The sequence below is a fragment of the Pichia membranifaciens genome (genome assembly GCF_001661235.1).
Source record: "Pichia membranifaciens NRRL Y-2026 unplaced genomic scaffold PICMEscaffold_5, whole genome shotgun sequence".
Lineage (NCBI taxonomy): Eukaryota > Fungi > Ascomycota > Pichiomycetes > Pichiales > Pichiaceae > Pichia > Pichia membranifaciens.
In genome coordinates this window covers 1,259,737-1,283,761 of record NW_017566986.1, presented here as the reverse complement: position 1 = coordinate 1,283,761, position 24,025 = coordinate 1,259,737, and the positions used below count along the sequence as shown (strand labels likewise).

General features: G+C 41.5%; 6 protein-coding genes across 6 annotated transcripts; 3 read left to right on the top strand and 3 right to left on the bottom strand.

Annotated features, from left to right (window-relative positions):
• Nucleotides 1-22: 22 nt before the first annotated feature.
• On the bottom strand, nucleotides 23-4,115 carry PICMEDRAFT_172475 (hypothetical protein). Its single transcript, XM_019161522.1, has one exon. The coding sequence runs from the start codon at nucleotides 3,829-3,831 to the stop codon at nucleotides 178-180; it is 3,654 nt and encodes a 1,217-aa protein (XP_019016560.1). The 5' UTR covers nucleotides 3,832-4,115; the 3' UTR covers nucleotides 23-177.
• A 1,287-nt stretch (nucleotides 4,116-5,402) lies between these two features.
• PICMEDRAFT_17914 (hypothetical protein) lies at nucleotides 5,403-11,668 on the top strand. Its single transcript, XM_019161804.1, has 2 exons — nucleotides 5,403-5,683; nucleotides 5,776-11,668. The coding sequence occupies exon 2, from the start codon at nucleotides 5,810-5,812 to the stop codon at nucleotides 11,306-11,308; it is 5,499 nt and encodes a 1,832-aa protein (XP_019016559.1). The 5' UTR covers nucleotides 5,403-5,683; nucleotides 5,776-5,809; the 3' UTR covers nucleotides 11,309-11,668.
• Nucleotides 11,669-11,691: 23 nt separating this feature from the next.
• PICMEDRAFT_74204 (hypothetical protein) lies at nucleotides 11,692-13,248 on the top strand (the record flags this gene model as incomplete). The annotated part of the gene is made up of 1 exon (XM_019164708.1): nucleotides 11,692-13,248. One exon carries the CDS (start codon nucleotides 11,692-11,694, stop codon nucleotides 13,246-13,248), a length of 1,557 nt encoding a protein of 518 aa, XP_019016558.1.
• A 59-nt stretch (nucleotides 13,249-13,307) lies between these two features.
• Nucleotides 13,308-15,806, bottom strand: PICMEDRAFT_17913 (hypothetical protein). The gene has a single exon (XM_019161803.1). The coding sequence runs from the start codon at nucleotides 15,622-15,624 to the stop codon at nucleotides 13,510-13,512; it is 2,115 nt and encodes a 704-aa protein (XP_019016557.1). The 5' UTR covers nucleotides 15,625-15,806; the 3' UTR covers nucleotides 13,308-13,509.
• A 306-nt stretch (nucleotides 15,807-16,112) lies between these two features.
• Nucleotides 16,113-17,168, bottom strand: PICMEDRAFT_60183 (hypothetical protein; the record flags this gene model as incomplete). Its single annotated transcript, XM_019163413.1, has 1 exon — nucleotides 16,113-17,168. One exon carries the CDS (start codon nucleotides 17,166-17,168, stop codon nucleotides 16,113-16,115), a length of 1,056 nt encoding a protein of 351 aa, XP_019016556.1.
• A 423-nt stretch (nucleotides 17,169-17,591) lies between these two features.
• On the top strand, nucleotides 17,592-23,999 carry PICMEDRAFT_172260 (hypothetical protein). Its single transcript, XM_019161518.1, has one exon. It carries the CDS (start codon nucleotides 18,016-18,018, stop codon nucleotides 23,902-23,904), a length of 5,889 nt encoding a protein of 1,962 aa, XP_019016555.1. The 5' UTR covers nucleotides 17,592-18,015; the 3' UTR covers nucleotides 23,905-23,999.
• The last annotated feature ends 26 nt before the right edge of the window (nucleotides 24,000-24,025 follow it).

Here is a 24,025-nt window from a genome sequence, read left to right as displayed (position 1 = left end):
ATGCCACTAGTTCACGGCAAATAATTATGAATAATGTAGTTTAAGATGATTAAATGAAAAATGAAATAGAAGAATGAAGTAGAATGAAGAAGAAAAAAGAAAAGAAAAGAAAAGAAAAGAAAAGAAAAGAAAAAGATGTGACAAAAGGGGTCAACGACTAACATAACTGTTTATTGATCAGTTTGAAAGATGGGTCCCACTGACATCCATGCTATGATTACTTGCACCCTCATTGTCAATGAATGAATTTCTCTGAGATGATGTAGAGTTCATTGGTAATCCACTAAAGACTCCCAAGCTGGATATGCTGTTGGTACTGTTACCACCACTGTTCATGGCTCCAAGAACAGGATTCATCAAGTGTTGGTTAGGATTGAAGTATTGTGTAGCAGGACGAGAACCTATGAACTGTTGCTGCTGCTGCTGCTGCTGTTGTTGTTGCAGTGAAGGTTGGCGATGTTGAGACATTAACATGGATGCACTTCCTCCACTCATGCTCATTCTGGACTCACTCATGTTACTCGGTGATGGGGACATTATATATTGCTCCTCATCTGCCTGGGAAGTATGCTGTATGCTGTTACTACCACCCGTGTTGTTATTGCTATTGCTATTACCGTTGTCACTGTTATTCATTCCGTTGGACATCATAGAAAAGCCCGACATGTTATTATTAGTCAACGTATGGTTGTAATACCCATAACTATTCGTACCTGGTGAGGAAACCCCGTTTTGGTTATCATATAAATTGCCAAGACCAGAACGAGCAAGCTCTGAATCAATATCACAATTGAAAGAGCCCATAGATGGACTCATCATTGACTTGCTAAATTGATTCATCATATTAGACATTCCAAAATTTTGTTGTTGTTGTTGCTGCTGTTGTTGTTGCTGCTGCTGCTGCTGATGTTGTTGTTGTTGATGTTGTTGCAGCTGCTGATGTTGTTGTTGGTGTTGTTGGTGTTGTTGGTGTTGTTGTTGTTGTTGTTGTTGCTGCTGCTGCTGTTGTTGTTGGTGTTGTTGATGTTGCGATTGGGAATGCTGTTGGAATGAATTGGAACGTTTTGGAAGGTGCCCTCCAGTGTGAGAGTTGGAGCCCATTGATTCAGAAGATGAAACCGGGGGAGAGGAGATAGAGACATTCAATGGTTGAGGACTTGGAATACGATTATTGAAACCATTAGAACTAGGAGTATGAGTCCCGGTAGAGTTTGCAAAGCCATTTAAATACTGGGAGGAATTCAAAGACAAACCACCTAGCTGAAATTCTAGATCTTTGTTTAATAAGTTGACAACATCAGTAGAATTTCTGTTCAATGAGTTTGCGCTTCCATAATCAAAAGTTTGTTGCTTCGGAATAGAAAAGGATTGTAAACCAGGAATTTGGTTCAACGAACCTCCAGTAAAATTAGCAAAAGAGTATTGAGGAGTACCTGGATTTTGATACATGTTGTTGGAGTATTCATTTATCATCGATAACGAATTAGCAGATGATGAGCTAAATGGTAGAGTTTGTGAACGCTGTGGAAGAATCTGTGGTGAAGCATTGGTGATGTTATGATTTTGAAGATCATCCATACTGGATTGGTTCTGATCCATTTGCTGCTTGCGATGTTTGTTTTGATTATGATTGTTATGCCCAACATTGGAGAAATTGGATTTTCTTGAACCAGCATTACCATTGTTGTTGTTATTTCCGTTAGCGCTGGAATTGCCATTATGATTGTTGTTGTTTCTCTGAGTATTCATTTGCAGTTGCTGCTGAAATTGGAAAACGTTATTGGTTGGCTGTTCCATGATTCTGCAATTGTTAATAACGACGTTGGTGACATCACCATTGTAGCTTGGAACTTTCCTAAATGTGCACATTTTGAATTCAATCTTACTACTACTGGAAGGAATGAAAGAAAGATCTTTGAATGTACACTTCTCAATCAAAATCTCATCTGAAACTGGCAGTTTGAAGTCTGAATCAAACAGGGAATGCTCAAAATATAGCTTTTTCAAATTTGGAAGATTGATGAAATTATAATCTAAGATGAAATCATTCAAAGAAAGTAATTTCAAAGAAGTCGGGAAATTGATTGCAGAGAAAATCAAAGGTTTACCAATTTTGTAATTATATCTGGATATACCCTTCAACTTCAAATTTTCCAAATTGTTGGTCAATATTTTGTTGATCAAACCAGAAATTTTGAGAATATCATCCCTTGAAATGGAATACAATTCTGGGCCAGAGCCACCAGTATCATAACTGATATCAATACACAAGTCAATGATTGATGGAGGCAAAGGCTTGGCAATCTTTCTTAAAATGTTCAATCTTATACTAAAATTTTGGATCAGATTCTTTATATTGTGGATGGTAATGGACAATTTTTTTAAGTTTGCAGGCCAATGGATATTTTCAGCATAGTTCACGGCATTATCATTATCGTCATCGTTGAAAGAGATGTCTTCTATTGACTTTTGATATGTGAAATGAATCTTCAACTCTTGTAAATTTTTACACTCACTCATATCGAAACCATCGTTATCTAGTATGACGTAACTGATCTTGGAATGTGTTAAATTAGGAAAATATTTCAATTTGTTTAAATCCTTCGAATCGATGTAAGTATGGAAAATGTTCAACACTTTCAAATGCTCAATTCTTTGCATGATTTCAAATTTGATGATGAAATTCTCTTGAAATTTAATATCGCAATTTTTTCTCAACTCCCAGTTGTCAAAGAATACATCAAGGGATGAACAGTCTTTGAGGTCATTGATAAAATTTAAGTTGTCAATGTTGACCAACTTCATTACATCTATGTTGTTTTTATTTGGGATCTTTTTGAAAGTTCCTCTGTTAACACCGAATTTCAAGTAACGTAGAGAAGTACCATATTTATCAATCAGATCATTGAAAGGTTTTAACTTCGACTCATTTTCAAGAGATAAATGCAACATCTTGATTTTAGGTAACAAAGGTTTGATTAGAGAGAGGTCTATTGGTTTTTGTTCATTTTTGAATAAGATTTTCACCACGACCAAATTCCCGTCATTCAAGTTCAATCTTTTGAACTCCTTGTAAGGTAGATGGAAATCATGCTCCTTTTTCATTTCTTGAATGGTGAATTCTTTGAAAGATTTGACAATGAACAAATCATTTCTAATTTGCTTGACCAAGATTTCTACGGGATTCATGTAGGTCAAACTGTAGAAACCATATAATTTAATGTTAGAGGTAATGTCGAAGATGGAGAAAAAGGTACTGAAGTTCAAGATGTTAATCAGTCTGATGATGAAGGAGGTCAAGCTGTTGAAACCATAAATCAATTTGATTTTTTCGCATAGTAGAATTCTACTTTGAGGGTCCAATTTGGCGACGAGTTTATCAAATTCTTCGGGACACAAGGTGGAGTCTACGTCAAATAATTTCAACTGGATGTCGTTAAACTCTGTGAAGATGATACCTTTCTGTTCTAACAACTTGTTGACTAAAAATTGTTTTGCCTTCACATCAAGTTTGATATTGTTATTACCGTTGTTGCCGAGACTGCTATCGTTTGCATTGTCAAGGATGGACGAGTCGAAGGAGAATATAGAGGGCGATCTTGTAGAGAGGTCTGAAGAGTTATCGAGGTTTTCTGTCTGCGAGGTGAGGTCGTCGGTCAAGTTGTCTGTTTCGACATCACCTCGACATTGGGGTTGGAGCTCTGCTTTGTCAACTTTTTCATTTGCTGTTGAAATGCTGGCAGAGCTCGAAGAGGTCTGGGTCTGGGGGTCGTCCAGAATTATTGATTTTAGCTGTAAAGGCAACGTGTTGATGAAACTTCTTTTGATCATTTTGGGAAAGTTTCTTTTGGGGGTTTTCGAATGAAACTGTTGTGCGCAGGACTAGAAAAGAGATAAAGCTAGCTTTTGTTTTGTTCTGAGTCGGTTCGAGCCGCAATGTAGTAGAATAGTATAGTAGAAAGAGATGCTTGCTTGTGTGGGCGTGTGAGAATCAATCTGTGTGCACAGGCGAACAAGTAATCGAGAAATTAGTTGATATGATAAGAAAAGAAGAGAAATAAGTGATACTAGTCGACGATTAGAAAAGGTAGCTTTGAAACGGATCGGAGGGGTTGTGAGATGATTGTATATATGTGACCGAGTGTCCTGACTGGCTGACTGGCTGGCTGGCTGGTGGTAATTGTTGACACTAGAGATTGGGGGTGAAAGACAGAATCAGCACTCTATTGGAATGACATATACGACGTGAAGAAACGGACGCCTAGTGCATATACCGGGGTGGGTGGGTGAGCTGGAGGGGTGACGTACGAAGGACGAAAGAAAAAAACGCAGTCTGTTGGAGAGATGGCTGTCGGACGTGGATAGCACGGTCTGGTAGTAGCTGTGGTGGTGTTTGCGGATGTGGACGAGTCTTGTTGCTGTTGCTGGCGAGGATGCAGGCGTAAGCTGTGTCTCGGGCGCAGGAGAAGAGAGCAGAGGGAAAATGTCAAACAGCCCAAAAACGTTCGTTCTTTCGTTCGGACCAGGTGGAAGCTGCGACTACAAGGAAAAGGGGGCTGCGGGACCAGCGGCGGCCTCGGAGGCAGGCACCGCCACTGCTACATCTGCTACAACTAGCCCACCTGCACTTCCGTTAGCACCTGCTGCTGCTGCTGCTGCTGGTCCCATTGCTGCTGTCTCTGGCTTCCGGGCCCTCCACCACGTCAAGTGCCGCCTTGTCTGTTCCAGAAAAGGGGGAACCGGCCGCAGGATGAAGAAAACCTGGCGTATCGGCACGATGCGGGAATTTCTCTTGCCGGCGCCAGGCGGGGGTACGCCTCGAGGCCCGCCCCCGCTAGCGGCGGCGCCCGGCGGTGTTTGTCGGTCCTGTTTTTTCGTTGCCCGCGCCGCCTGCGCCGCCGCCGGGAGCCGGGAACCGGGGGAGAAGCGCCTAGAAGGAGTTAGGCCAGGGCGGACGAGAAAGGGACAGAAGGTGGAGAAGCGCCCGTGCACCAGCGGGGGAGAAAAAACAACCGTGCACCAGATGCTCAGCAGTTGCCCTCCTTGTGTGTGTTTTCCCTTCCTGGAAGTTGCCCTCTTTTTTCTCTCCCTTCTGCCTCCCTCCTTCCGTTTCCGGCCACTTCCCTGCACGGCCCGACGAGTGCGCCCCTCCCCCCACTCGGCCCGCCGGGTGTGCCCCCCGCAGCAGGACACGGGCCGCCCCAGCACGCCTCTTATCGGCTCGAAAGAACACGCTGCGCAGCATGGCCATCGCCGAAACAGCGTTGCGGCGGGCGGCGGCGGCGGCTTGAGGCCGCCGCAACGTCACAATCGTGCATAATCTGACGCCCGGCTGGTGTTTGACGTTTATCACCACCACCGCTGCCCCTTCGTTCTTCTCCGACTGCTCTCTTTTCACGATCCCGTCGTCGGCTCGGGCCGTGGTCGTTGCCATTGTTCTCGTCGCCGCTGCCTCACGGTACTTAAACCTCACGAGGCCCTCTGTCCTTGCGCCAACCTTTCTACCTTCTTCACGTTTTCCGGCTGCGTCCCCGTCTCCCCTACACCCTTCGCAACCCAAACTCGTGCAGCCGCAGCCCGCCAGCCAAAGCCCTCTCTCACATATCTCGCTTTGCTGACACCTCCGGTTCTCCTCCTCCTGCTATCTCTGCCAGACACACACACATCCGTGATCTAGAAACTCGTATGTATCGCCCGTCGGCGTAGAGCCGACAAACACTCGGCCGTTCCGTTCTCCGAATGAGCCTACTAACACCCGCTCCACGCGTTCTGCAGTCAGTGCTGTCTCCCTTGTGCCTCCCAGACAACCATGAACACAATCGGCTGGTCCGTCTCCGATTGGGTCTCCTTCAACAGAGAGACGTCTCCCTTTGAGTCTCTCAACACCCTCAAGGCGCTTCTCGCCCACTTGCAGGCCACCCACAGCAGCGACCCAGCATGGATCTCCTTGGCCTCCGAGGAAAATCTCGTCCACCAGTGGAAAATCCTGCAATCGAAATCGAACAAGTCCGACCTGAAGCTCTACGGTGTGCCTATTGCCGTCAAGGACAACATCGACGCTCTTGGCTTCGAAACCACGGCAGCGTGTCCTTCCTTTGCTTACCAGCCAACCAAGGACTCCACCGTCGTCGCCCTGCTCAGAGACCAGGGTGCCATTGTGATCGGTAAGACCAACTTGGACCAGTTTGCTACGGGCTTGGTCGGCACCAGATCTCCCTACGGCATCACCCCATGCTCATTCAGCGACTCGCACGTTTCCGGTGGCTCCTCCGCAGGTTCTGCCTCCGTCGTCGGTAGAGGCTTGGTGCCTTTGGCATTGGGCACAGACACCGCCGGCTCGGGAAGAGTCCCTGCAGCCTTGAACAACTTGATCGGCCTCAAGCCAACCGTCGGCGCTTTTTCCACCGCTGGTGTCGTGCCAGCATGCAAGTCATTGGACTGTCCTTCCATCTTTGCCCTGAACCTAGACGACGCCCAACTGGCTTTCAATGTCTGTGCAAAGGAGGACCTTTCCAACTGCGAATACTCCAGACTTTTACCAGACAACCCTTTAAAATCCTATCCTCCAAACTTGAAGATTGCAGTTCCAATCGACTTCAAGGGCTTGTGGTATGGTGATGAGGAAAATCCAAAGATTTTCCAAGCCGCTATTGAGAACTTCACCAAGTTAGGTGCAGAAATTGTCCCATGTGACTTTTCCCCTCTCCTCGACTTGGCCAAATGCTTGTACGAAGGCACCTGGGTCGCAGAGAGATACTCTGCTGTCAAAGACTTTTATGCAACCAACCCTCCAGAAAAAGATCTTGACCCAACAGTCACCGCCATCATTAAAGGTGGTGCCAAATACGACGCTGCCACTGCCTACGAGTACGAATACAAAAGACAGGGTATTTTGAACCGGGTCCACGAATCCTTCAAGGGTATCGACGTGATGCTCGTCCCGACATGCCCTCTAAACCCTACCATCAAGCAGGTTAACGACGAACCAGTTAAGATCAACTCCATCCAAGGTACATGGACAAACTTTTGTAACTTGGCGGATTTCTCCGCTTTGGCAATCCCTGCCGGGTTCAGATCAGACGGCTTACCAAATGGTGTCACCATTTTAGGTAAGGCATTTGAGGATTACGCATTGCTTGATTTAGCTAAGAGATTCTTGAAAACTTTGTACCCTGCCAACGACAGACGTATCGGTAACGTCAAGGGTAAAGTTGCAGGTATCAAGGATAACCTTAACTCTTCCATTCCACAACCAAACTTGTCCAAGTGCATCAAGTTGGCTGTTGTCGGAGCCCATTTAGAAAACTTACCTTTGCATTGGCAATTAGAAAAGGTTCAAGCAACCAAATTAGAGACAACTAAAACCTCTTCCAATTACAAGCTTTATGCATTGCCAATCACTGGTCCTGTTCAAAAACCAGGATTAAGAAGAGTGGAATCCGATGGTTCTAAAATCGAAATCGAGATTTATGCCGTCCCAACCGAAAGATTCGGTGACTTTATTGCCATGGTACCTGAACCTCTAGGTATTGGCTCTGTTGAAACCGAAGATGGTCAATGGGTCAAATCATTTATCTGTGAAGAGTTTGGTTACAAACAGAACGGTACTGTCGACATCACAAAATTTGGTGGCTGGAGATACTATATCGCTGCTCAAGAATCCGAGAAAGCAGAACAGGCTGGCAAGAAACCATTCAACAAGGTCTTGGTTGCAAATAGAGGTGAAATTGCAGTCAGAATCATGAAAACTTTAAAGAAATTGGGTATCAAATCCGTTGCAGTTTATTCAGACCCTGACGAATATGCTGAACACGCTCTTATTGCAGATGAGAAAATTCCATTACATGGCATCTCTGCTGCTGAAACTTACATCAACATCGAGAAGATGCTCAAGGCAGTCAAAGATTCAGGTGCAGAAGCTGTCATTCCTGGCTATGGTTTTCTTTCAGAAAACGCAGACTTCGCTGACAGACTTGCTGCAGAAGGAATCACTTGGGTTGGTCCTTCAGGAGATGCTATCAGGAAGTTGGGATTGAAGCACTCTGCTAGAGAAATCGCAGAAAAGGCAGGTGTTCCTCTTGTACCTGGTTCTGGTTTGGTTTCAAGTGCAGCCGAAGCTAAGGAGATTGCCGCTAAGTTGGAATACCCAATCATGGTCAAATCTACTGCTGGTGGTGGTGGTATTGGTTTACAAAAGGTGGACTCTGAAGACGATATCGAAAGAGTTTTTGAAACTGTTCAACATCAAGGTAAGTCTTACTTCGGTGATTCTGGTGTCTTTTTGGAAAGATTCGTTGAAAACGCTAGACACGTTGAAATTCAAATGTTCGGAGATGGATTTGGTAAGGCAATTGCCATTGGTGAGAGAGACTGCTCTCTTCAAAGAAGAAACCAAAAGATTATCGAGGAAACTCCTGCTCCAAATTTGCCAGAAATAACTAGAGCCAAAATGAGAAAAGCTGCCGAGCAATTGGGTGCCTCAATGAACTATAAATGTGCAGGTACTGTCGAGTTCATTTACGATGAAAAGAGAGATGAATTTTATTTCTTGGAAGTTAATACTAGATTACAAGTCGAGCATCCAATTACCGAAATGGTCACTGGTTTGGATCTCGTCGAATGGATGCTTTACATTGCTGCAGACATGGCACCAAATTTTGATCAAGAAATCATAGTTCAAGGTGCCTCAATGGAAGCTAGATTGTATGCCGAAAATCCAGTTAAAGATTTCAAACCATCCCCTGGTCAACTGATTGAAGTGAAATTCCCAGAGTTTGCCAGAGTTGACACTTGGGTCAAAACAGGCTCCATTGTTTCATCAGAATATGATCCTACTTTGGCGAAAATTATTGTCCATGGTAAAGACAGAGCTGATGCACTTTCCAAGTTGAGAAAGGCATTGGATCAGACTGTCGTTTACGGTTGTATTACCAACGTTGACTATTTAAGAAGTGTTGCTAATTCTGCCATGTTCGAAGATGCTAAGATGCATACTAAAATTTTGGATACATATGACTATAAACCAAATGCATTTGAAATCACTGCTCCGGGTGCTTACACCACTGTTCAAGATTACCCAGGCAGAGTTGGTTATTGGAGAATTGGCGTCCCACCCTCTGGCCCTATGGACGCATACTCTTTCAGATTGGCTAATAGAATTGTGGGCAATCACTATAAAGCTCCTGCTATTGAAATTACGTTGAACGGTCCATCGATTTTATTCCATCACGAAACGGTCATTTCAGTAACGGGTGGTGAGGTTCCATTGAAACTCAACAATGAAGAGATTAATATGTACGAACCTATTGTTGTTAAACGTGGCGACAAGTTGCAGATTGGTAAGTTGACTACCGGTTGTAGATCATACTTAGCAATTAGAGGTGGTATTGATGTCACCGAGTACTTAGGTTCAAGATCCACATTTGCGTTGGGTAACTTAGGCGGATATAACGGCAGAGTTTTGAAAATGGGAGACGTTTTGTTCCTTGGCCAACCAGGATTGGGTGCCAACAGCTTACCGGCTCCAATTTGTGAGCCAGCAGCCGCTCCTAGATCATTAATTCCTACCATCTCGACTAACAAAGAATGGACAGTCGGTGTTACGTGCGGTCCTCATGGGTCACCAGATTTCTTTAAGCCTGAATCCATTGAAGACTTTTTCTCTAATCAATGGAAGGTTCACTACAACTCGAACAGATTTGGTGTCAGACTCATCGGTCCTAAACCTAAATGGGCTAGAGCTGATGGTGGTGAAGGTGGCTTGCACCCTTCTAATGCTCACGATTATGTTTACTCTCTAGGTGCAATCAACTTCACAGGTGACGAACCTGTTATCTTGACATGTGATGGTCCATCTCTTGGTGGATTTGTGTGTCAAGCTGTTGTTGCAGATGCAGAAATGTGGAAGATTGGTCAAGTTAAACCCGGTGATTTAATTACTTTTGTGCCAATCTCCTTTGACCATGCTCTTTCTTTGAAGGAACAGCAGAATATGGCATTGTCGGCACTAGAAGGCGAATTTTCTTCCATTACTAAAGCACTTGTCAAGCCAGAAAATCCAGTCTTGTCTGTTTTCCAAGCTAATAAACATTCCCCAATCGTTACTTACAGACAGGCTGGTGATAGATACATTTTGGTTGAGTACGGTGAGAATATCATGGATTTAAACTACTCTTACCGTGTTCATAAATTGATCGAGATGGTTGATAGACATCAAACTGTCGGTATCATTGAAATGTCTCAAGGTGTCAGATCTGTTTTGATTGAGTATGATGGTTTCGCAATTCACCAGAAAACTTTGGTCGAAACTTTAGTTGCATATGAGTCAGAAGTTGCGTTCACTAACAAGTGGACGGTTCCATCGCGTGTTGTTAGACTACCAATGGCGTTTGAAGATAGTAAAACATTAGATGCTGTTAAGAGATACCAAGAAACTATTAGATCAGATGCACCATGGTTACCAAATAACGTTGACTTCATTGCCAATGTTAATGGCATTGAAAGATCTGAAGTTAAAGATATGCTATATTCTGCTAGATTTTTGGTTCTAGGTTTGGGTGATGTTTTCCTTGGTGCACCATGCGCAGTTCCTTTAGATCCTAGGCATAGATTCCTTGGCTCCAAATACAATCCATCCAGAACGTTTACTCCAAATGGTACTGTTGGAATCGGTGGAATGTACATGTGTATTTACACGATGGAGTCTCCTGGTGGTTACCAGTTAGTTGGTAGAACAATCCCAATTTGGGACAAATTGTCTCTAGGGGAGTACACCAAAAAATTCAACAATGGTAAACCTTGGTTGTTAACACCATTTGATCAAGTTTCATTCTACCCTGTTAGCGAGGAAGAATTAGAACAAATGGTTGAAGATTCAAAACACGGTAAATTTGAGGTAGACATCATAGAATCCGTGTTTGATCACACTAAATACCTAAGTTGGATCCAAGCCAATTCCGAATCCATTGAAAAGTTCCAAGAAACTCAAGATGGTGAAAAGTTGCAAGAATTCAAGCGTTTGATTCAAGTGGCCAATGAAGAACTATCAAAGACTGGCACTAAGGTTGAAGAAAACGTCGAAGAATATCCTGAAGATGCTGAAATGATTTACTCTGAATATTCCGGCCGTTTCTGGAAATCACTCGTCAAGGTGGGCGATGAGGTTAAAGAAGGCCAAAGCTTAGTAGTTATTGAAGCCATGAAAACTGAAATGGTTGTTAGTTCTACGCAGAGCGGGAAAGTGTTGAAAGTTATACATACTAATGGTGAAATGGTTGAAGCAGGCGATTTGGTGGTTGTTGTTCAATAAATATGAGTAGAAATTCAGTCACAGACTCTCAGCATATGTTTAGGGGGTGAGAGCTTTAGATATTTAGCTGTGGTCTATAATCGAATTTGTATACATTTACTTTTAAGCTTTTCAATATATTATTAACGATTCTATTTCAAGGTGAACTTTCAAAGCCTATCAGGATGTCCGGAAGAAAGGAGTCATTTAAAACAGAGGAAAAGAGGAACAGGTCATTTTAACCGAAGAAGCCAATCTGATTTAGAAAAGTATAGTATTTCTGAAAAGAGCGACCGATTTATATGTAGCCCATACATTTAAACTGAAAAATAAGATTCCATAATCCAATATGATCTTCCGGAGAAGACTATTGTAGGTGAGTTAGATGATTTGATATAATAATAATGATTGGTAACTACGTTAATGAATTATTCAACTCGATACTGGGTACTAGAGCTGGGACGATGGGTCGGGCTGGCTCAAACAGATTATTTGGTTGGATAGACATCATTTTTTCATTTACAACTCAAACATTAAAAATTACAGTTTTGGCCGTTACTGAAAATTACAAAAAACCAACCTTCCTGATTTCATGCTTGGCATTTTTGACAGCTACTTATGTAGTGAGTCCTACAATACTAGCTCTTAGCTCTTCGTTTGAAGGCAACAAACTACTGAAAAAATGTAAAAGACCCGACAAAAACACTATCGGATTTTCTAATACTGGCAACGACTGTTTTGCTAACTCTACGATACAAGCCCTTGTTCCACTGAAAAAACTGAACATTTACTTTACTGCAATGATTGAATATCCCCTTCCGCAGTCCATAGTACGATATCCGATGCCCCTACACTTGGCTCTAATTGACATACTCGAAAAACTTCAAAAACCGGTATATAGCAAGACAACCATGTCAGTTTGGACGTTGCTTCACCTCCTTGAGACAATACACCAGGGAAAAATTTCGAGAGCACAGCACGATTCTCACGAATTGTTGTTGCTCCTCATCGATACGCTTGAAGAAGAATATCTCAAGTTCTTTTCTTTTATTTCAACATCAGACGATGAGCTAAAGAAAACAATAACGAAACCACCACAATTCCCATTTAGCTCAGTTATTGAGTCTAAACTTTGCTGTATGAATTGCAAGGAAACATCATTTCCGATCAAAAACCCGATGATGATGTTGGAATTGACGACGCCGCAGTCCTCCCACTCGTCTTTGGAAACAATGATTAAAAGAAGTAACTCTGAGGTAATTGAAGGCTTTTCATGCTTTATATGCATGATAAAGCACATACTATTCAATCAGAGTAATTTGCAGTTGACGCCAGACCAAAAGAGCTTTCTGCTAGAGGTACAGGATCGACTGATGACGAGGAGTCTTGTAATCAATGACGAGCTTAGTGAGCACCAGGCTTACAAAGCAATAATCTTTTCTAATCTGGGCTTACAACACGAAAACTTAAAGACAACTGTGCATAGACAGACTGATTTTATTGAGTTTCCACAAATCCTTCCCATCCATTTATCCAGATCGATGTTTGAAGATTCTCAATCCTGGAGAAATGCATGCACTATAGAATTCCCACCTACACTAGAATTCACAACGAGAGAAAATTCTGACCCGGTTATCTATACCTTGCGAAGCGTGATTCGACATAAGGGGACTCCCTCTTTTGGTCATTACGAATGCTATCGAAAGAAGCCTCAGTTTTATAAAGTACGGGAGGGAGAGTACTCGAATGATTCTCCAGCTATTGTTTGTGGAAACGATAGATCTCAGAACAGCAGAATAATTCATAGCCAAAAAAATATTAGGAGAAAACATAAAAAGTTGCTAAGTGTTATCAATAAACCATATTGGAGGATTAGTGATAGTAAAGTAACCGAAGTTTCTGAAAATAGCGTACTTGCCGATGGGAAAGCAGCATATATGTTGCTCTACGAACAATCATGAATTGCATGCTACTTTTATGCACTGCAATGGGGATTTAGCGCTACCAGATTGACCCTTGAACGATGATGATTGAAAATTATGGTCCTAAAAATCATCAGCAGACGGAATGGACAATCCGGAGAAACACGATAATCTGAACGAGGCCAGATTTTCTTATGACTGTATAAACATTATTATAAAATTGAAACGAATTTAAATTATTATCAAACATTAACTAGATTACCCTGATATAAATCTACATGAAAGCCGTGCTGTACTTTTTTAATCGACTTCTTCCATAGCAGATTCAGCTTCTTCAGCAGCAGCTGGCTTGTCAGATGGAGCAGCATCGACATCAGCCTCTTCGTCATCGTCTTCGATGTTCAAACCTAATGCAATTAAAGAGTTAACTCTCTTTGAGAATGATGTTGGTTCTTCAAGTGAGAAACCAGAGGTCAACAATGCAGTGTCGTACAACAAAGTGGTCAAGTTCTTCACGACTCTGTCATCTGGACCATTTTCTTCAACCTTGGTCTTTAATGCCTTGATGATTTGGGAAGATGGAGAGATTTCGAAAATCTTCTTAGAGGACATGTAAGAAGACATTGAGGTGTCTCTTAAAGCTTGTGCCTTCATGATTCTTTCCATGTTAGCGGACCAACCAAATTGGGCAGTACGGATAGCAGCTGGAGAGTCAACCAATTTGTGGGAAACAACAACCTTTTCAACTTGGTCACCAAGAATATCCTTTAATGCCTTAGTTAATGGTTCGAACTCCTTGATTTCTTCTTCACGCTTCTTCTTTTCATCTTCAGTTTCTTCTAATTCGAAATCCTTAGTGATATCAACAAGCTTCTTGTCTTCGAATTCCTTCAATTGGTTCATAGCGTACTCATCAATTGGGTCAACAAGGAACAAGACCTCGAAACCCTTAGCCTTTAGAGCATCCAAAAATGGAGACTTTTCAACAGCCTTTAATGATTCACCAGTAATGAAATAAATGTTCTTTTGTTGTTCTGGCATTCTAGTGACGTAGTCAGACAATGAAGTCATTTCTTCGGAAGACTTAGTTGAGTTAAATCTCAACAACTTAGCCAAAGATGATCTGTTTTGTGGGTCTTCGTGAATACCTAATTTGATGTTCTTAGAGAAGGCTTGGTAGAACTTGTCGAATTGTTCCTTATCTTCGGAGATTTCGTTGAAAGTTTCAATACATTTCTTGACAATGTTCTTTCTGATGACCTTTAAGATCTTGTTTTGTTGCAACATTTCACGAGACAAGTTCAATGGCAAATCTTCGGAATCAACAACACCTCTGACGAAAGATAACCATTCTGGGATTAACTCATCAGCATCATCGGTGATGAAAACTCTTCTAACGTACAACTTGATGTTACTCTTCTTCTTTTTAGACTCGAACAAGTCGAACGGAGCACGCTTTGGAATAAACAAGATAGCTTTGAATTCTAGTTGACCTTCAACAGAGAAGTGCTTAACCGCCAATGGGTCTTCCCAATCGTTGGAGATGGACTTGTAAAAAGCGTTGTATTCATCTTGAGTGATTTCAGAAGGGTTTCTGGTCCAAAGAGGTTTGGTCTTGTTCAATTCTTCAGTCTCAGTAACCAATTCCTTGACAGTCTTTTCCTCCTTCTTTTCGTCTTCTTCATCCTTCACTTCTTCAACCTTTGGCTTCTTTTCGTCGTCGCCTTCAGTTTCTTCTTCCTTCTTTTCTTCTTCTTCCTCAACCTTCTTCTCAACTTCCTTGGTGACAACCAATTGGATTGGGTAAGCGACAAACTCGGAGTGCTTCTTGACGACCTCCTTGATTCTCTTTTCTTCCAAGTATTCTAACTGGTCTTCCTTCAAAAAGATTCTGATGATGGAACCTCTACCAATTCTTTCATTGGTTTCATCCAAGGTGACAGTGAACTTTCCACCGGCGTTGGATTCCCAGATGTATTGTTCGTCGTCGTTGGACTTGGAGATAACTTGGACCTTGTCAGCAACCAAGAAAACAGAGTAGAAACCGACACCGAACTGACCAATCATCGAAACATCAGCACCTGCAGTTAAAGCTTCCATGAAAGCCTTAGTACCAGACTTTGCAATAGTACCCAAGTTCTTGACCAATTCCGCCTTGGTCATACCAATACCGGAATCTCTGATTTCCAAAACCTTTTCTTCTGGCTTAGGAGTGATTCTGATGAAAAGTTCTGGCTCAGACTCCAACACCTTTGGATCAGACAATGATTGATAACGAATCTTATCAAGAGAATCGGATGCATTGGAGATCAACTCTCTCAAAAAGATTTCCTTGTTCGAGTAAACAGTGTTAATGAAAAGAGACATAAGCTGAGAAATCTCAGCTTGGAACTCATATGATTCAGTTTTCGACATTTTGGCTATATGGATGTATATGTGGGTCGATGTGATATACAAGAAGTGTATAAACTATATTCCAAGAAATAAAAGTTTGTTCTTCGTTACCTGAAAGGGAGAAACAGAAGGGCGAAGAGAACAAACAAAGCGAAAGAGGGCTGAGATCGGCCAAGAAAGTGGACAAGAGGCCAACTTATAAATTAAGCACTCCGGTGGTGGTGGCATGGGCAAAAGTGGAAGAAAAATGGCGGTTTTGGCGTTGGTGGAAAAATCGAGAACTTTTGAGGTGGCTCGTCCTTATTTCATTTCCAGGGAGGCCGATTTTTTGTACTAGAACCTTCCATGGAAGAAATTAGAAAAAACGGGGCCGGACAGGAAGGCAAAAAATTACGTTTACGTCAGCAAATCACGTGCTCTTCTGTTTTCAAAAGACTATAGATCGGACTTTGGAAAGTTAGTTCAGATTGGACATTATTACACAAGACGAAGTGGTACAAAAATGTCAATTAAGGAATGCTATACTTGGCTAAGTACTGCTTGAACAAGTCGATGACGGACGTCTCTAATGGAATAAAATCGTAGCCACCGGCCTTTTCGATAATATTTCTATAGTCGTATCTAGGACACATTTTATCCTCCAACTTGTCAACACTGGCATAGTCACCCTTGCAGATCTTACCGTCCAACTCAGGGAAGTTATCGTTTAGGATGTTCAAGAATCTTTGGCCAATACAAGCAGATGACGCAACGGCGATTCTTTCGTCTGCTAGCTTTTCTTTTTCGAATGCTAGAACGTGGAATTCAGCGATGTCCCTGACATCAACTGTGATAGCTGGGAAAGAGGTTTGAGGTTCGGTGGATGGTGGAAGCTTTGTTACCATGTTGACCATCTCATTTGAAGAATTCATCTGCTTCGTAACCAAGTCGTCGAAGACCTGTGGTCCGACGACCAATGGCGGGTTGACGGTCGCAAATTTGTAGCTTGGCTTTTCGTCTTCGTAAAACTTTCTGGCAGCTTTTTCGGCATACTTCTTCGACGCAGCGTATGCTTCCATTGGGTCTTTAACTTCTTCCCAGGTAAGAGGGTTCCACATATCAGTTGTGAGTGTAACATGAGAGCAGTCCTGGCCCGAAAAACTGGCTTTGGTGTCCGCCATCGCAACAATAGAAGAGGTGATCACAACATTGGTGACCTGAGGGGAATACTTCTTGATCCCCTCCAAGATGCTCAAAGTCCCATTGACTGCCGGCTTCAAGTAGGCGTCTTCAAGAGGCAGGTCATAACCAAATGAAGCTGGAGAAGCAGTGTGTAAGACAATGGTGATCTCGGGATGCTTCTTCAAAACTTCGTCAAACGCATTATCGGCAGAAATTTCGGGGACGACCTCGTAAATAAGTGTTCCCTCAGGATACTTTGCTTTGAAGTTTTTCAACAAAGGAGAGTACTTTGCTTCAGATCTTGCAGTGCTGATGACATTGTACTTCTTAGCCAAGAGCTTGTCAATAACGTGTGTTGCAATAAAACCGGTTCCGCCGGTGACTAAAACAGTAGTGTTTGCCATAGTATTTAATTATAGTGGTCAATGCTACAATATTAGGATTTAATATGATGAAACGTTCTCGTGGTCATTGCTCTTACTACAACAGCTATACCCCGGATAAGTGCCCTTCTTATATTGCGATTTTAAAGCCATACATTATTAATTATAAACGGGGGTAGAGCCCTGTTAATTCCATTATACCTCGGAGTCTAACATTCACCGACCGACTTTATTATTTTCATGGCGCTCTGCTTATGTCCATTCTATTTCCGACACCCCTATTGTGATGTGCCATGCTGATAGGCTCTGCCCACCGTTTGGGCATACAAAAATTTGTTACGTATTGATAACAACCCTGCTAATGTTTTACAGAGACACTTAATCCCGTTTGCTTTTCTCCGTAGTTATCGGGCTTTGTGTACATATGTGAACAAGTAACTTTGATGCGTACAAGAAAGGCACCTCTGGGAGAAAAGATCCACGTGGGGGAATGGGGGGAAAGTGTCTAGGGAAAAGCAGCTAGGCTGATTTTTGATGGTCTGCTGATACTGACCATTTGTGATAACCACGACGGTTTTGTCACATCAACCACGGTTGTAAAAGAGAAAGACTCCCTTTACTTCTTCTCGACAGCTCACACTTGGCTCCACTCGGCTCCCATATAGGATCAAAAATCCAAATTTTGAGCCGATCGACTCCTTTATGTTTTTTTCTTGTTTTTCGAGCTTGTCGCCATATCGATCCAAACGTAAACAAACATTCGTTTCAGACACGACTAAAGCTTCTTTGTGTAATGCTTGTATAACGGGATAGCGGCCTGGCAACAGAACCTCCCTGTACCACAGAACTTGCTCTCAAACAGCCTGTTATGTCGTCGCCAAAGGTCACCAAGGCAGCTGCGTTTTTAAACAGCATTTCTGCCGATGAAGGTGGTGATGTCATTCCGGTTTTGAAACCAAAACAGATTAATGACAACGAGACTGCTTCCAAAAAGACTCTTGTTTCTCCCACCGCTTCTCCCATCAAAAAAAGCGAAAGACCCCTTACATCGGTCCAGCAGATGATTAAGGCCAAGGAGCAGGAATCCAAGGAAAATCGTGCTCTTGATTTTACTCCACGGCCTGATAACAAATCTATCAAGGACAGAAGAAACGTCTTCGTTAAACAGCAGGAGACAAACATCGAATCGGATAAACTGTCCAAGAGTGAAATCAACAGAATGGGGGTCATAAATAACGCAATGTCCAATTCACCATCGAAAAAGAATTTGAATAAATTGAAAGATATCCAATCCCGATTGGAACACTTTTCTCCTGTGCCGAACAAAAAAGAGGCAGTCTCAAACTCCAAGACTAGTAGCGTCTTACCCAAGACCTTTAGCACGAAAAATATAAACAAGAATTTGACAACACCTTCCTCCATTGCCATCAAAACATGGCTTGACACTGATCGGGATAACCTGAAATTGGCTGCATATGTATGCCGAATGGTTGAGATAAAAAATTGGATTGAAAACTTATTGAGCGTCGACCTACTGTTGGAGAACTCTGATATAGATCAATTTCCCGACTATCTTTCCAATGGTATCTTGTTAGCGCAAATTGCTCAACACTTTGATCCCGAGCACATCAAAAGAGTTTACACAGGTCTCAAGCCCTCAAGTGCAGGGGATGAACCTATAAACTACAAAATGACCACCAAACAATTCAAGTACATTGAGAATATTGTGCAGTTTTTAGACTTTTCTCGCCGAGTAAAGCTTCCGTCCCTCTTTATTTTCGAAACTAACGATCTCTACGAAAAAAAGGATATACCAAAAGTAATTGCTTGCTTACATGCGCTCAGCTGTCTAATGGCCATGCTTGGTAGGTCTGCTCCAGTGGAAAAGCTTGCAGAAGGCGAAGAAGTGTCAAAGACGTTGCTAGCTTTGAATGTTAACGTTGACAAGCTGAAACAAATCAAACATAAAGTTGGCAGATTTGGAGGTACCTTAGGCCGGAAGTATGTGGAAGGTTTTGACGAAGCGGTCAGGGTAAATGTTGGTGATGACATTAGAAAGCTCCAGTTGGTTCAGATACCGCAAAACAAGTCCAACAAGGAGAAAACTCCTGAAGTGGAGAATACCTCAAAAGCTTCCTCAGATGTGATATTTGAACCTAAATCATCCGCTGAAGAGCCCGATGAGATTCTCTTGTCAGTCTCTGACAATAACGACAAATCTCTATTGAGCCTTGACTTTGATAAAACTGACCTAGATTTAGGCTTATCTGATACCCAGGAGGGGGGGCATGGATCTTCAGGAGATAACTTTTCTTCTTCAACTATGTCCTCTCCTTCCTCTCCCTCCTCTCCAATCATACTTCCACCTTCAGCAAAAGACCAAGAGTATACGCGTGATGCACGTCTCCTCTTCAACAAATCCTCCATGATACCATCAATGCCCTCAGTTCATTCAATCTCAGAGATACAAAAAAAATATCAGTTTTTAATTGATGAGGAAGAACGAGAGCTTTTAGGTGGTATCTTAACAGAAGTATCATTCAATAATGAGAAAGTGCATTTGTACAATAACGGCTTTGCAAAATCTTCGTTAATAACGCCTCCTCAAACGGCAGACTCCCATAAGCCATCCTCTCCAGATGAAGATTTAATTAGATTACAATCCTTAGCCCGTGGATATCTTTTACGTTTTGATCTGTTTGTTACAAAAGCCATTTTGAAGGGTAATACTAGTTCTGTTATATCATTCCAATCAATATGTCGTGGTATTATGGTTCGTCAAAAACTCAACCTTAGAAAGAAGAATACGGTTGTGACAACTGACGCTTTTATCGATATTGATGCTTTAGATTTGTCTTCTTTAAATGAATACGGGAACTCAGAGATGATGAAAACAATTCTGAAGAACAAGAGGAGGCATGGTGAGCTCCTCAAGAACTTATCAAGTCTCCGTGAAAATCAAACTGATATTTCAAATTTACAGTCATCTATTAGAGGTATGTTCATGAGGCAAAAATATTGGGAAATCAGAAAATTCTTACTCCATGAAATGAACTTAGTCATAAAGTTACAATCAGTCATACGAGGTGATTTGACCAGAACAAAGATTAAAGACAAAAGCTATTTCAGGAAAAAATTGTTCACCAGTAAAACTGACAATAATGAAACATTTTCCCGTAAGAATGTTAATATACTTGATTCACCAACAAAAAAAGCCAAGGTCAAACCAAAGCGTGTCAGCCATGCCAATGATGACCAAAACCCACTAATTGCTCCATATGATGAGAACGAATTATTTGAACAGTTCGATATTCCAACTGCCCCATCAAGAAGACACTCATCAAAGGACCTGCATGAAAGCAGTAGAAAGTCTCCGAGGAAAAAACCTGTATATGGACTACAGGAACGTTATGAACTACCTGAACCCGGAAAAGTACCAAGAAGAAAAGAGACACGAAGAGAAAACGCAAAGTACATACCTAACCTTCCAATTGAGGAACCTTTGACTCCACCCAAAGAAAAAAAATCACTCTCGAGACTGCAGCATTCACCAACAAAGGTTAGCTTGAGTGAATTTGTTATACCATCTGAAAGCAGAGTATCTTCAACTAATACTGTGCTATTCAAAGATTCAAAGGCTAATCAAAATATGGATGATATTGTTACTACTGAACAAATGGCTGAACTGGATAATGCCAAGGATGATGTAACTGAATTACAATCTCATATTAGAGGTGCTTTGACTAGAAAGCGCTTGAATAAATTTATTGATAAAATTTATGATAACGAACAGACATTCTTAAGCTTTGTGGCTTTGGCAAAAGGTGTGCTGATCCGAAAAACTTACAAAGAGTTGAGAAAAGAACTATCAAACTCTCAAAATGAGATCATCACCCTTCAAAGTATATTGCGGGGAATTGAATCCCGAGTAGATCATGATTGTTTGATTGAAGATATATGTGATTCTGCTGGTTCCGTCATAAATTTACAAAGTGAAATTCGTGGTTTTCTTGTTAGAACACGTATAAGGGACAGAGAAGCATGGTTTCAAAAACCTGAAAATCTAATCAAAATATGCCGTTTACAAGCTATTATCCGGGGATTGCATGGTGTACAGGATTATAAGACTTTGATTGAAGAAAAGAATCCACCTGTCAGGGCCGTTAAGAAATTTATTGGGGTACTTGGAGGACTCGAGGCTGAGAAAACAACAAGAGAAGAGCTAGATATCATGAAATTGAGGGAAGAGATCAAGTCAGAAAAGAACCATGTCAAAGAAGAACTTAAAAAGCTGTCCAAACTAAAAACAAAGGTAGAAATTTTGAGAAAGAATGGAATCAACATTAAGAATGTTGAAGGCGGATTGAAAAATAATGTCAATGCAGGAAATGCTGTTCTTACAAAGCTAATTGATGTGGAAGATATCATTGGGGGTAACAACTCAAAGTTCAGTAATGATGTCAATACTGAGGTGATAACCAAGAGAGAATCTGACCTTTTGAACGAATGTATTGGGAGCTTTTTCTACATCCTCCAAGCAAAACCAGAATATTGGGCTAGAGTTTTGAACTATATTGAAATGACTGGTGACTTGGTTGAGTTTTCGCATGGCCACATTGAGGATTGGATCTTGAAGTGTTTTAACTATCGTGATAATGATACCAATGCTGTTGCAGAACAAACTCGAGAAGAATGTTTATACGTTAAGCTCATTATCTGCACTTTCAATTTGCACATTTCTAGGTTATCTGATGATAGCTATAAAAGAATGATAAAGAGAAGGCGGGAATTAGAAAATTCTGACGTCAAGTACTGGGAACTTTTATTACATGCGTACCTCAATCTTCCTCCGCAAAGAACACTTACAAAAACCTTACTAGGTGATGCCGTGTTTTTAATAACCTCTGATGATGAAGTATCATTTGAATGCGATCCTTGGAAGATATTTAGCAACTTGGTAGAATCATCAGATAAAATTACAGAGGCACAGAAAATAAATGTCGATGTTGGAAACCTTGAACCGCTCGATATTTCATGTGTTGAAAAAGAATATGTGAAGAACATGCAAAATTTAAGAGCATCCGTCTACGAAATTTTTAAATATTTGAAGAAAATAGTCTCTAGTATTCCTATCTACATCAAATGCCTATGTCGTGAATTTTATGAAGCATTGAAGTCGAATAAAAATGTTTCTGACTCATATCACTTAGAAATGGTCGGAATAGTATTCATTCAGTGTTATGTGCTTCCCATTTTCCGTAACCCTGCAAATTTTTCAATCGATTTGTTTGCAATCAGTGATGATCTAGCTATTGTCGAGACCATAACCAGAAACATAGAACTTGCTTCAATTCTTTTAAATCAATGTGTCTTGATGAGACATTTTGATGTCGACCAATACCCATATTTGATTAGCTTGAATCCTTTTATTGATGAGCTGAGTGGCCAGATGAAAGAATTTATCAATGAGCTAATCGATGTGCCACTAACTGATGTTAGTTACAGAAAAATCATGCTTGAATCTAGCCAAGAGAATATGATTCTAAAAATACAATACGATGACATTGGAGAATTGGTATGTATCTGGAAAGAATTTTTGAATGAGATTTTTGGTGACCATGGTGATCTGTTGTATTACAGTATCAAGGAGATAGAAGAGTCACTAGGCATAGATAAGAAAAAGGGTATCAGAAAGTTGCCTTGCGATCAATACGGTTACACAAATATCAAGCTAGTTGATGACAAAGAGGAAGGAGTCGAAAAAATTGTCGGGGAGGCAATGATGCTTGAGGTGAAGAAATACATGATATACATTCTCCAAGTTCAAGATGGTAAGGATTTGGTTGATTTGCTAGTTAGTGAAATAGAACCTGCAGATGAGCTGAAATTCAAAGAAATTGTCAAAGAGGAAAAGAAATTATTAAAACGCAATTCTGATCAACCTGTTCAAATACTTGAAAAGAAGTCGATTGATCAAATCCATAACTCTAGTTTTCCTCAGGTGAAAAAGCATGCTCTAGAGTTGATATTTGAGCTAGAGAAACTCGGCATGATTTCGCAAAGAGATGGATACCAGAATTTACTCAATGATATTGCGAATGAAATTCGTAATAAGAGGAAACAGCAAGAATCCCGTGATGCCGAAAAAGCTGTGATTGTTGAAACGTTGACCGAACTGAAGAGACGTAGCAGAACCTACCAAAAGAAGTATGAGGAGTACGAAAATACAATTCGTGGAGTATTGAACGAGCATTTAATGAAGGGCGTTCAAAATGAGGAAGATAATCCCGATAGCGAAGAGAGTGGTAAGCAGAGTAAGGCATTTTTGTCTAAGTTGTTCAGCAGATCTGGACGGAGAATTAAAAAGCGTGCCCAAGCTCTCCACAAGTCGAAGAACGGATCTGGAAATGCTCTCTATGGTCAACATAAAATGACCTTGAAACATTTGATGGATAAAGGCGTGATAAGAACTGTTGGAGATGGTATTGAATCAATGGGTAGCAGCGGAGGGTTTACTGGATTTACTGGTTCGTCCAAGCTTAACCGGGTAAATGTTGTCTTTAGCTGCAACAAACCGGGCTATTTCACTATAGAACTGACTAATAGCAGCGAGAAGGGCGTTTTCAATGTCACCTTGGACGAGCTTCTTATCTGGCAGTACGAGGATCAGATGGATGTGAAAGCATTCGACGGAGAGGTAGTGTTTTTCAGTGGCGGATTGCTGAAGTTTATCTTGGGCAACTTCTACAATGTTTAGAGACAATATCGCATGTATTATGTAATCATCGTATAACAATTTCCCTTTTCAGCTATTGTTGATTTTCCAACATGGATAGGTATGTAAGCACACCCTCTGAAGGCCAAATAGAGGCTGGTGA

What these genes read in the sequence shown, in the direction of transcription:
- PICMEDRAFT_17914 (XM_019161804.1), top strand. Translation starts at nt 5,810, where the DNA reads ATGAACACAATCGGCTGGTCCGTCTCCGATTGGGTCTCCTTCAACAGA.
- PICMEDRAFT_17913 (XM_019161803.1), bottom strand. Translation starts at nt 15,624, where the DNA reads ATGTCGAAAACTGAATCATATGAGTTCCAAGCTGAGATTTCTCAGCTT.
- PICMEDRAFT_172475 (XM_019161522.1), bottom strand. Translation starts at nt 3,831, where the DNA reads ATGATCAAAAGAAGTTTCATCAACACGTTGCCTTTACAGCTAAAATCA.
- PICMEDRAFT_172260 (XM_019161518.1), top strand. Translation starts at nt 18,016, where the DNA reads ATGTCGTCGCCAAAGGTCACCAAGGCAGCTGCGTTTTTAAACAGCATT.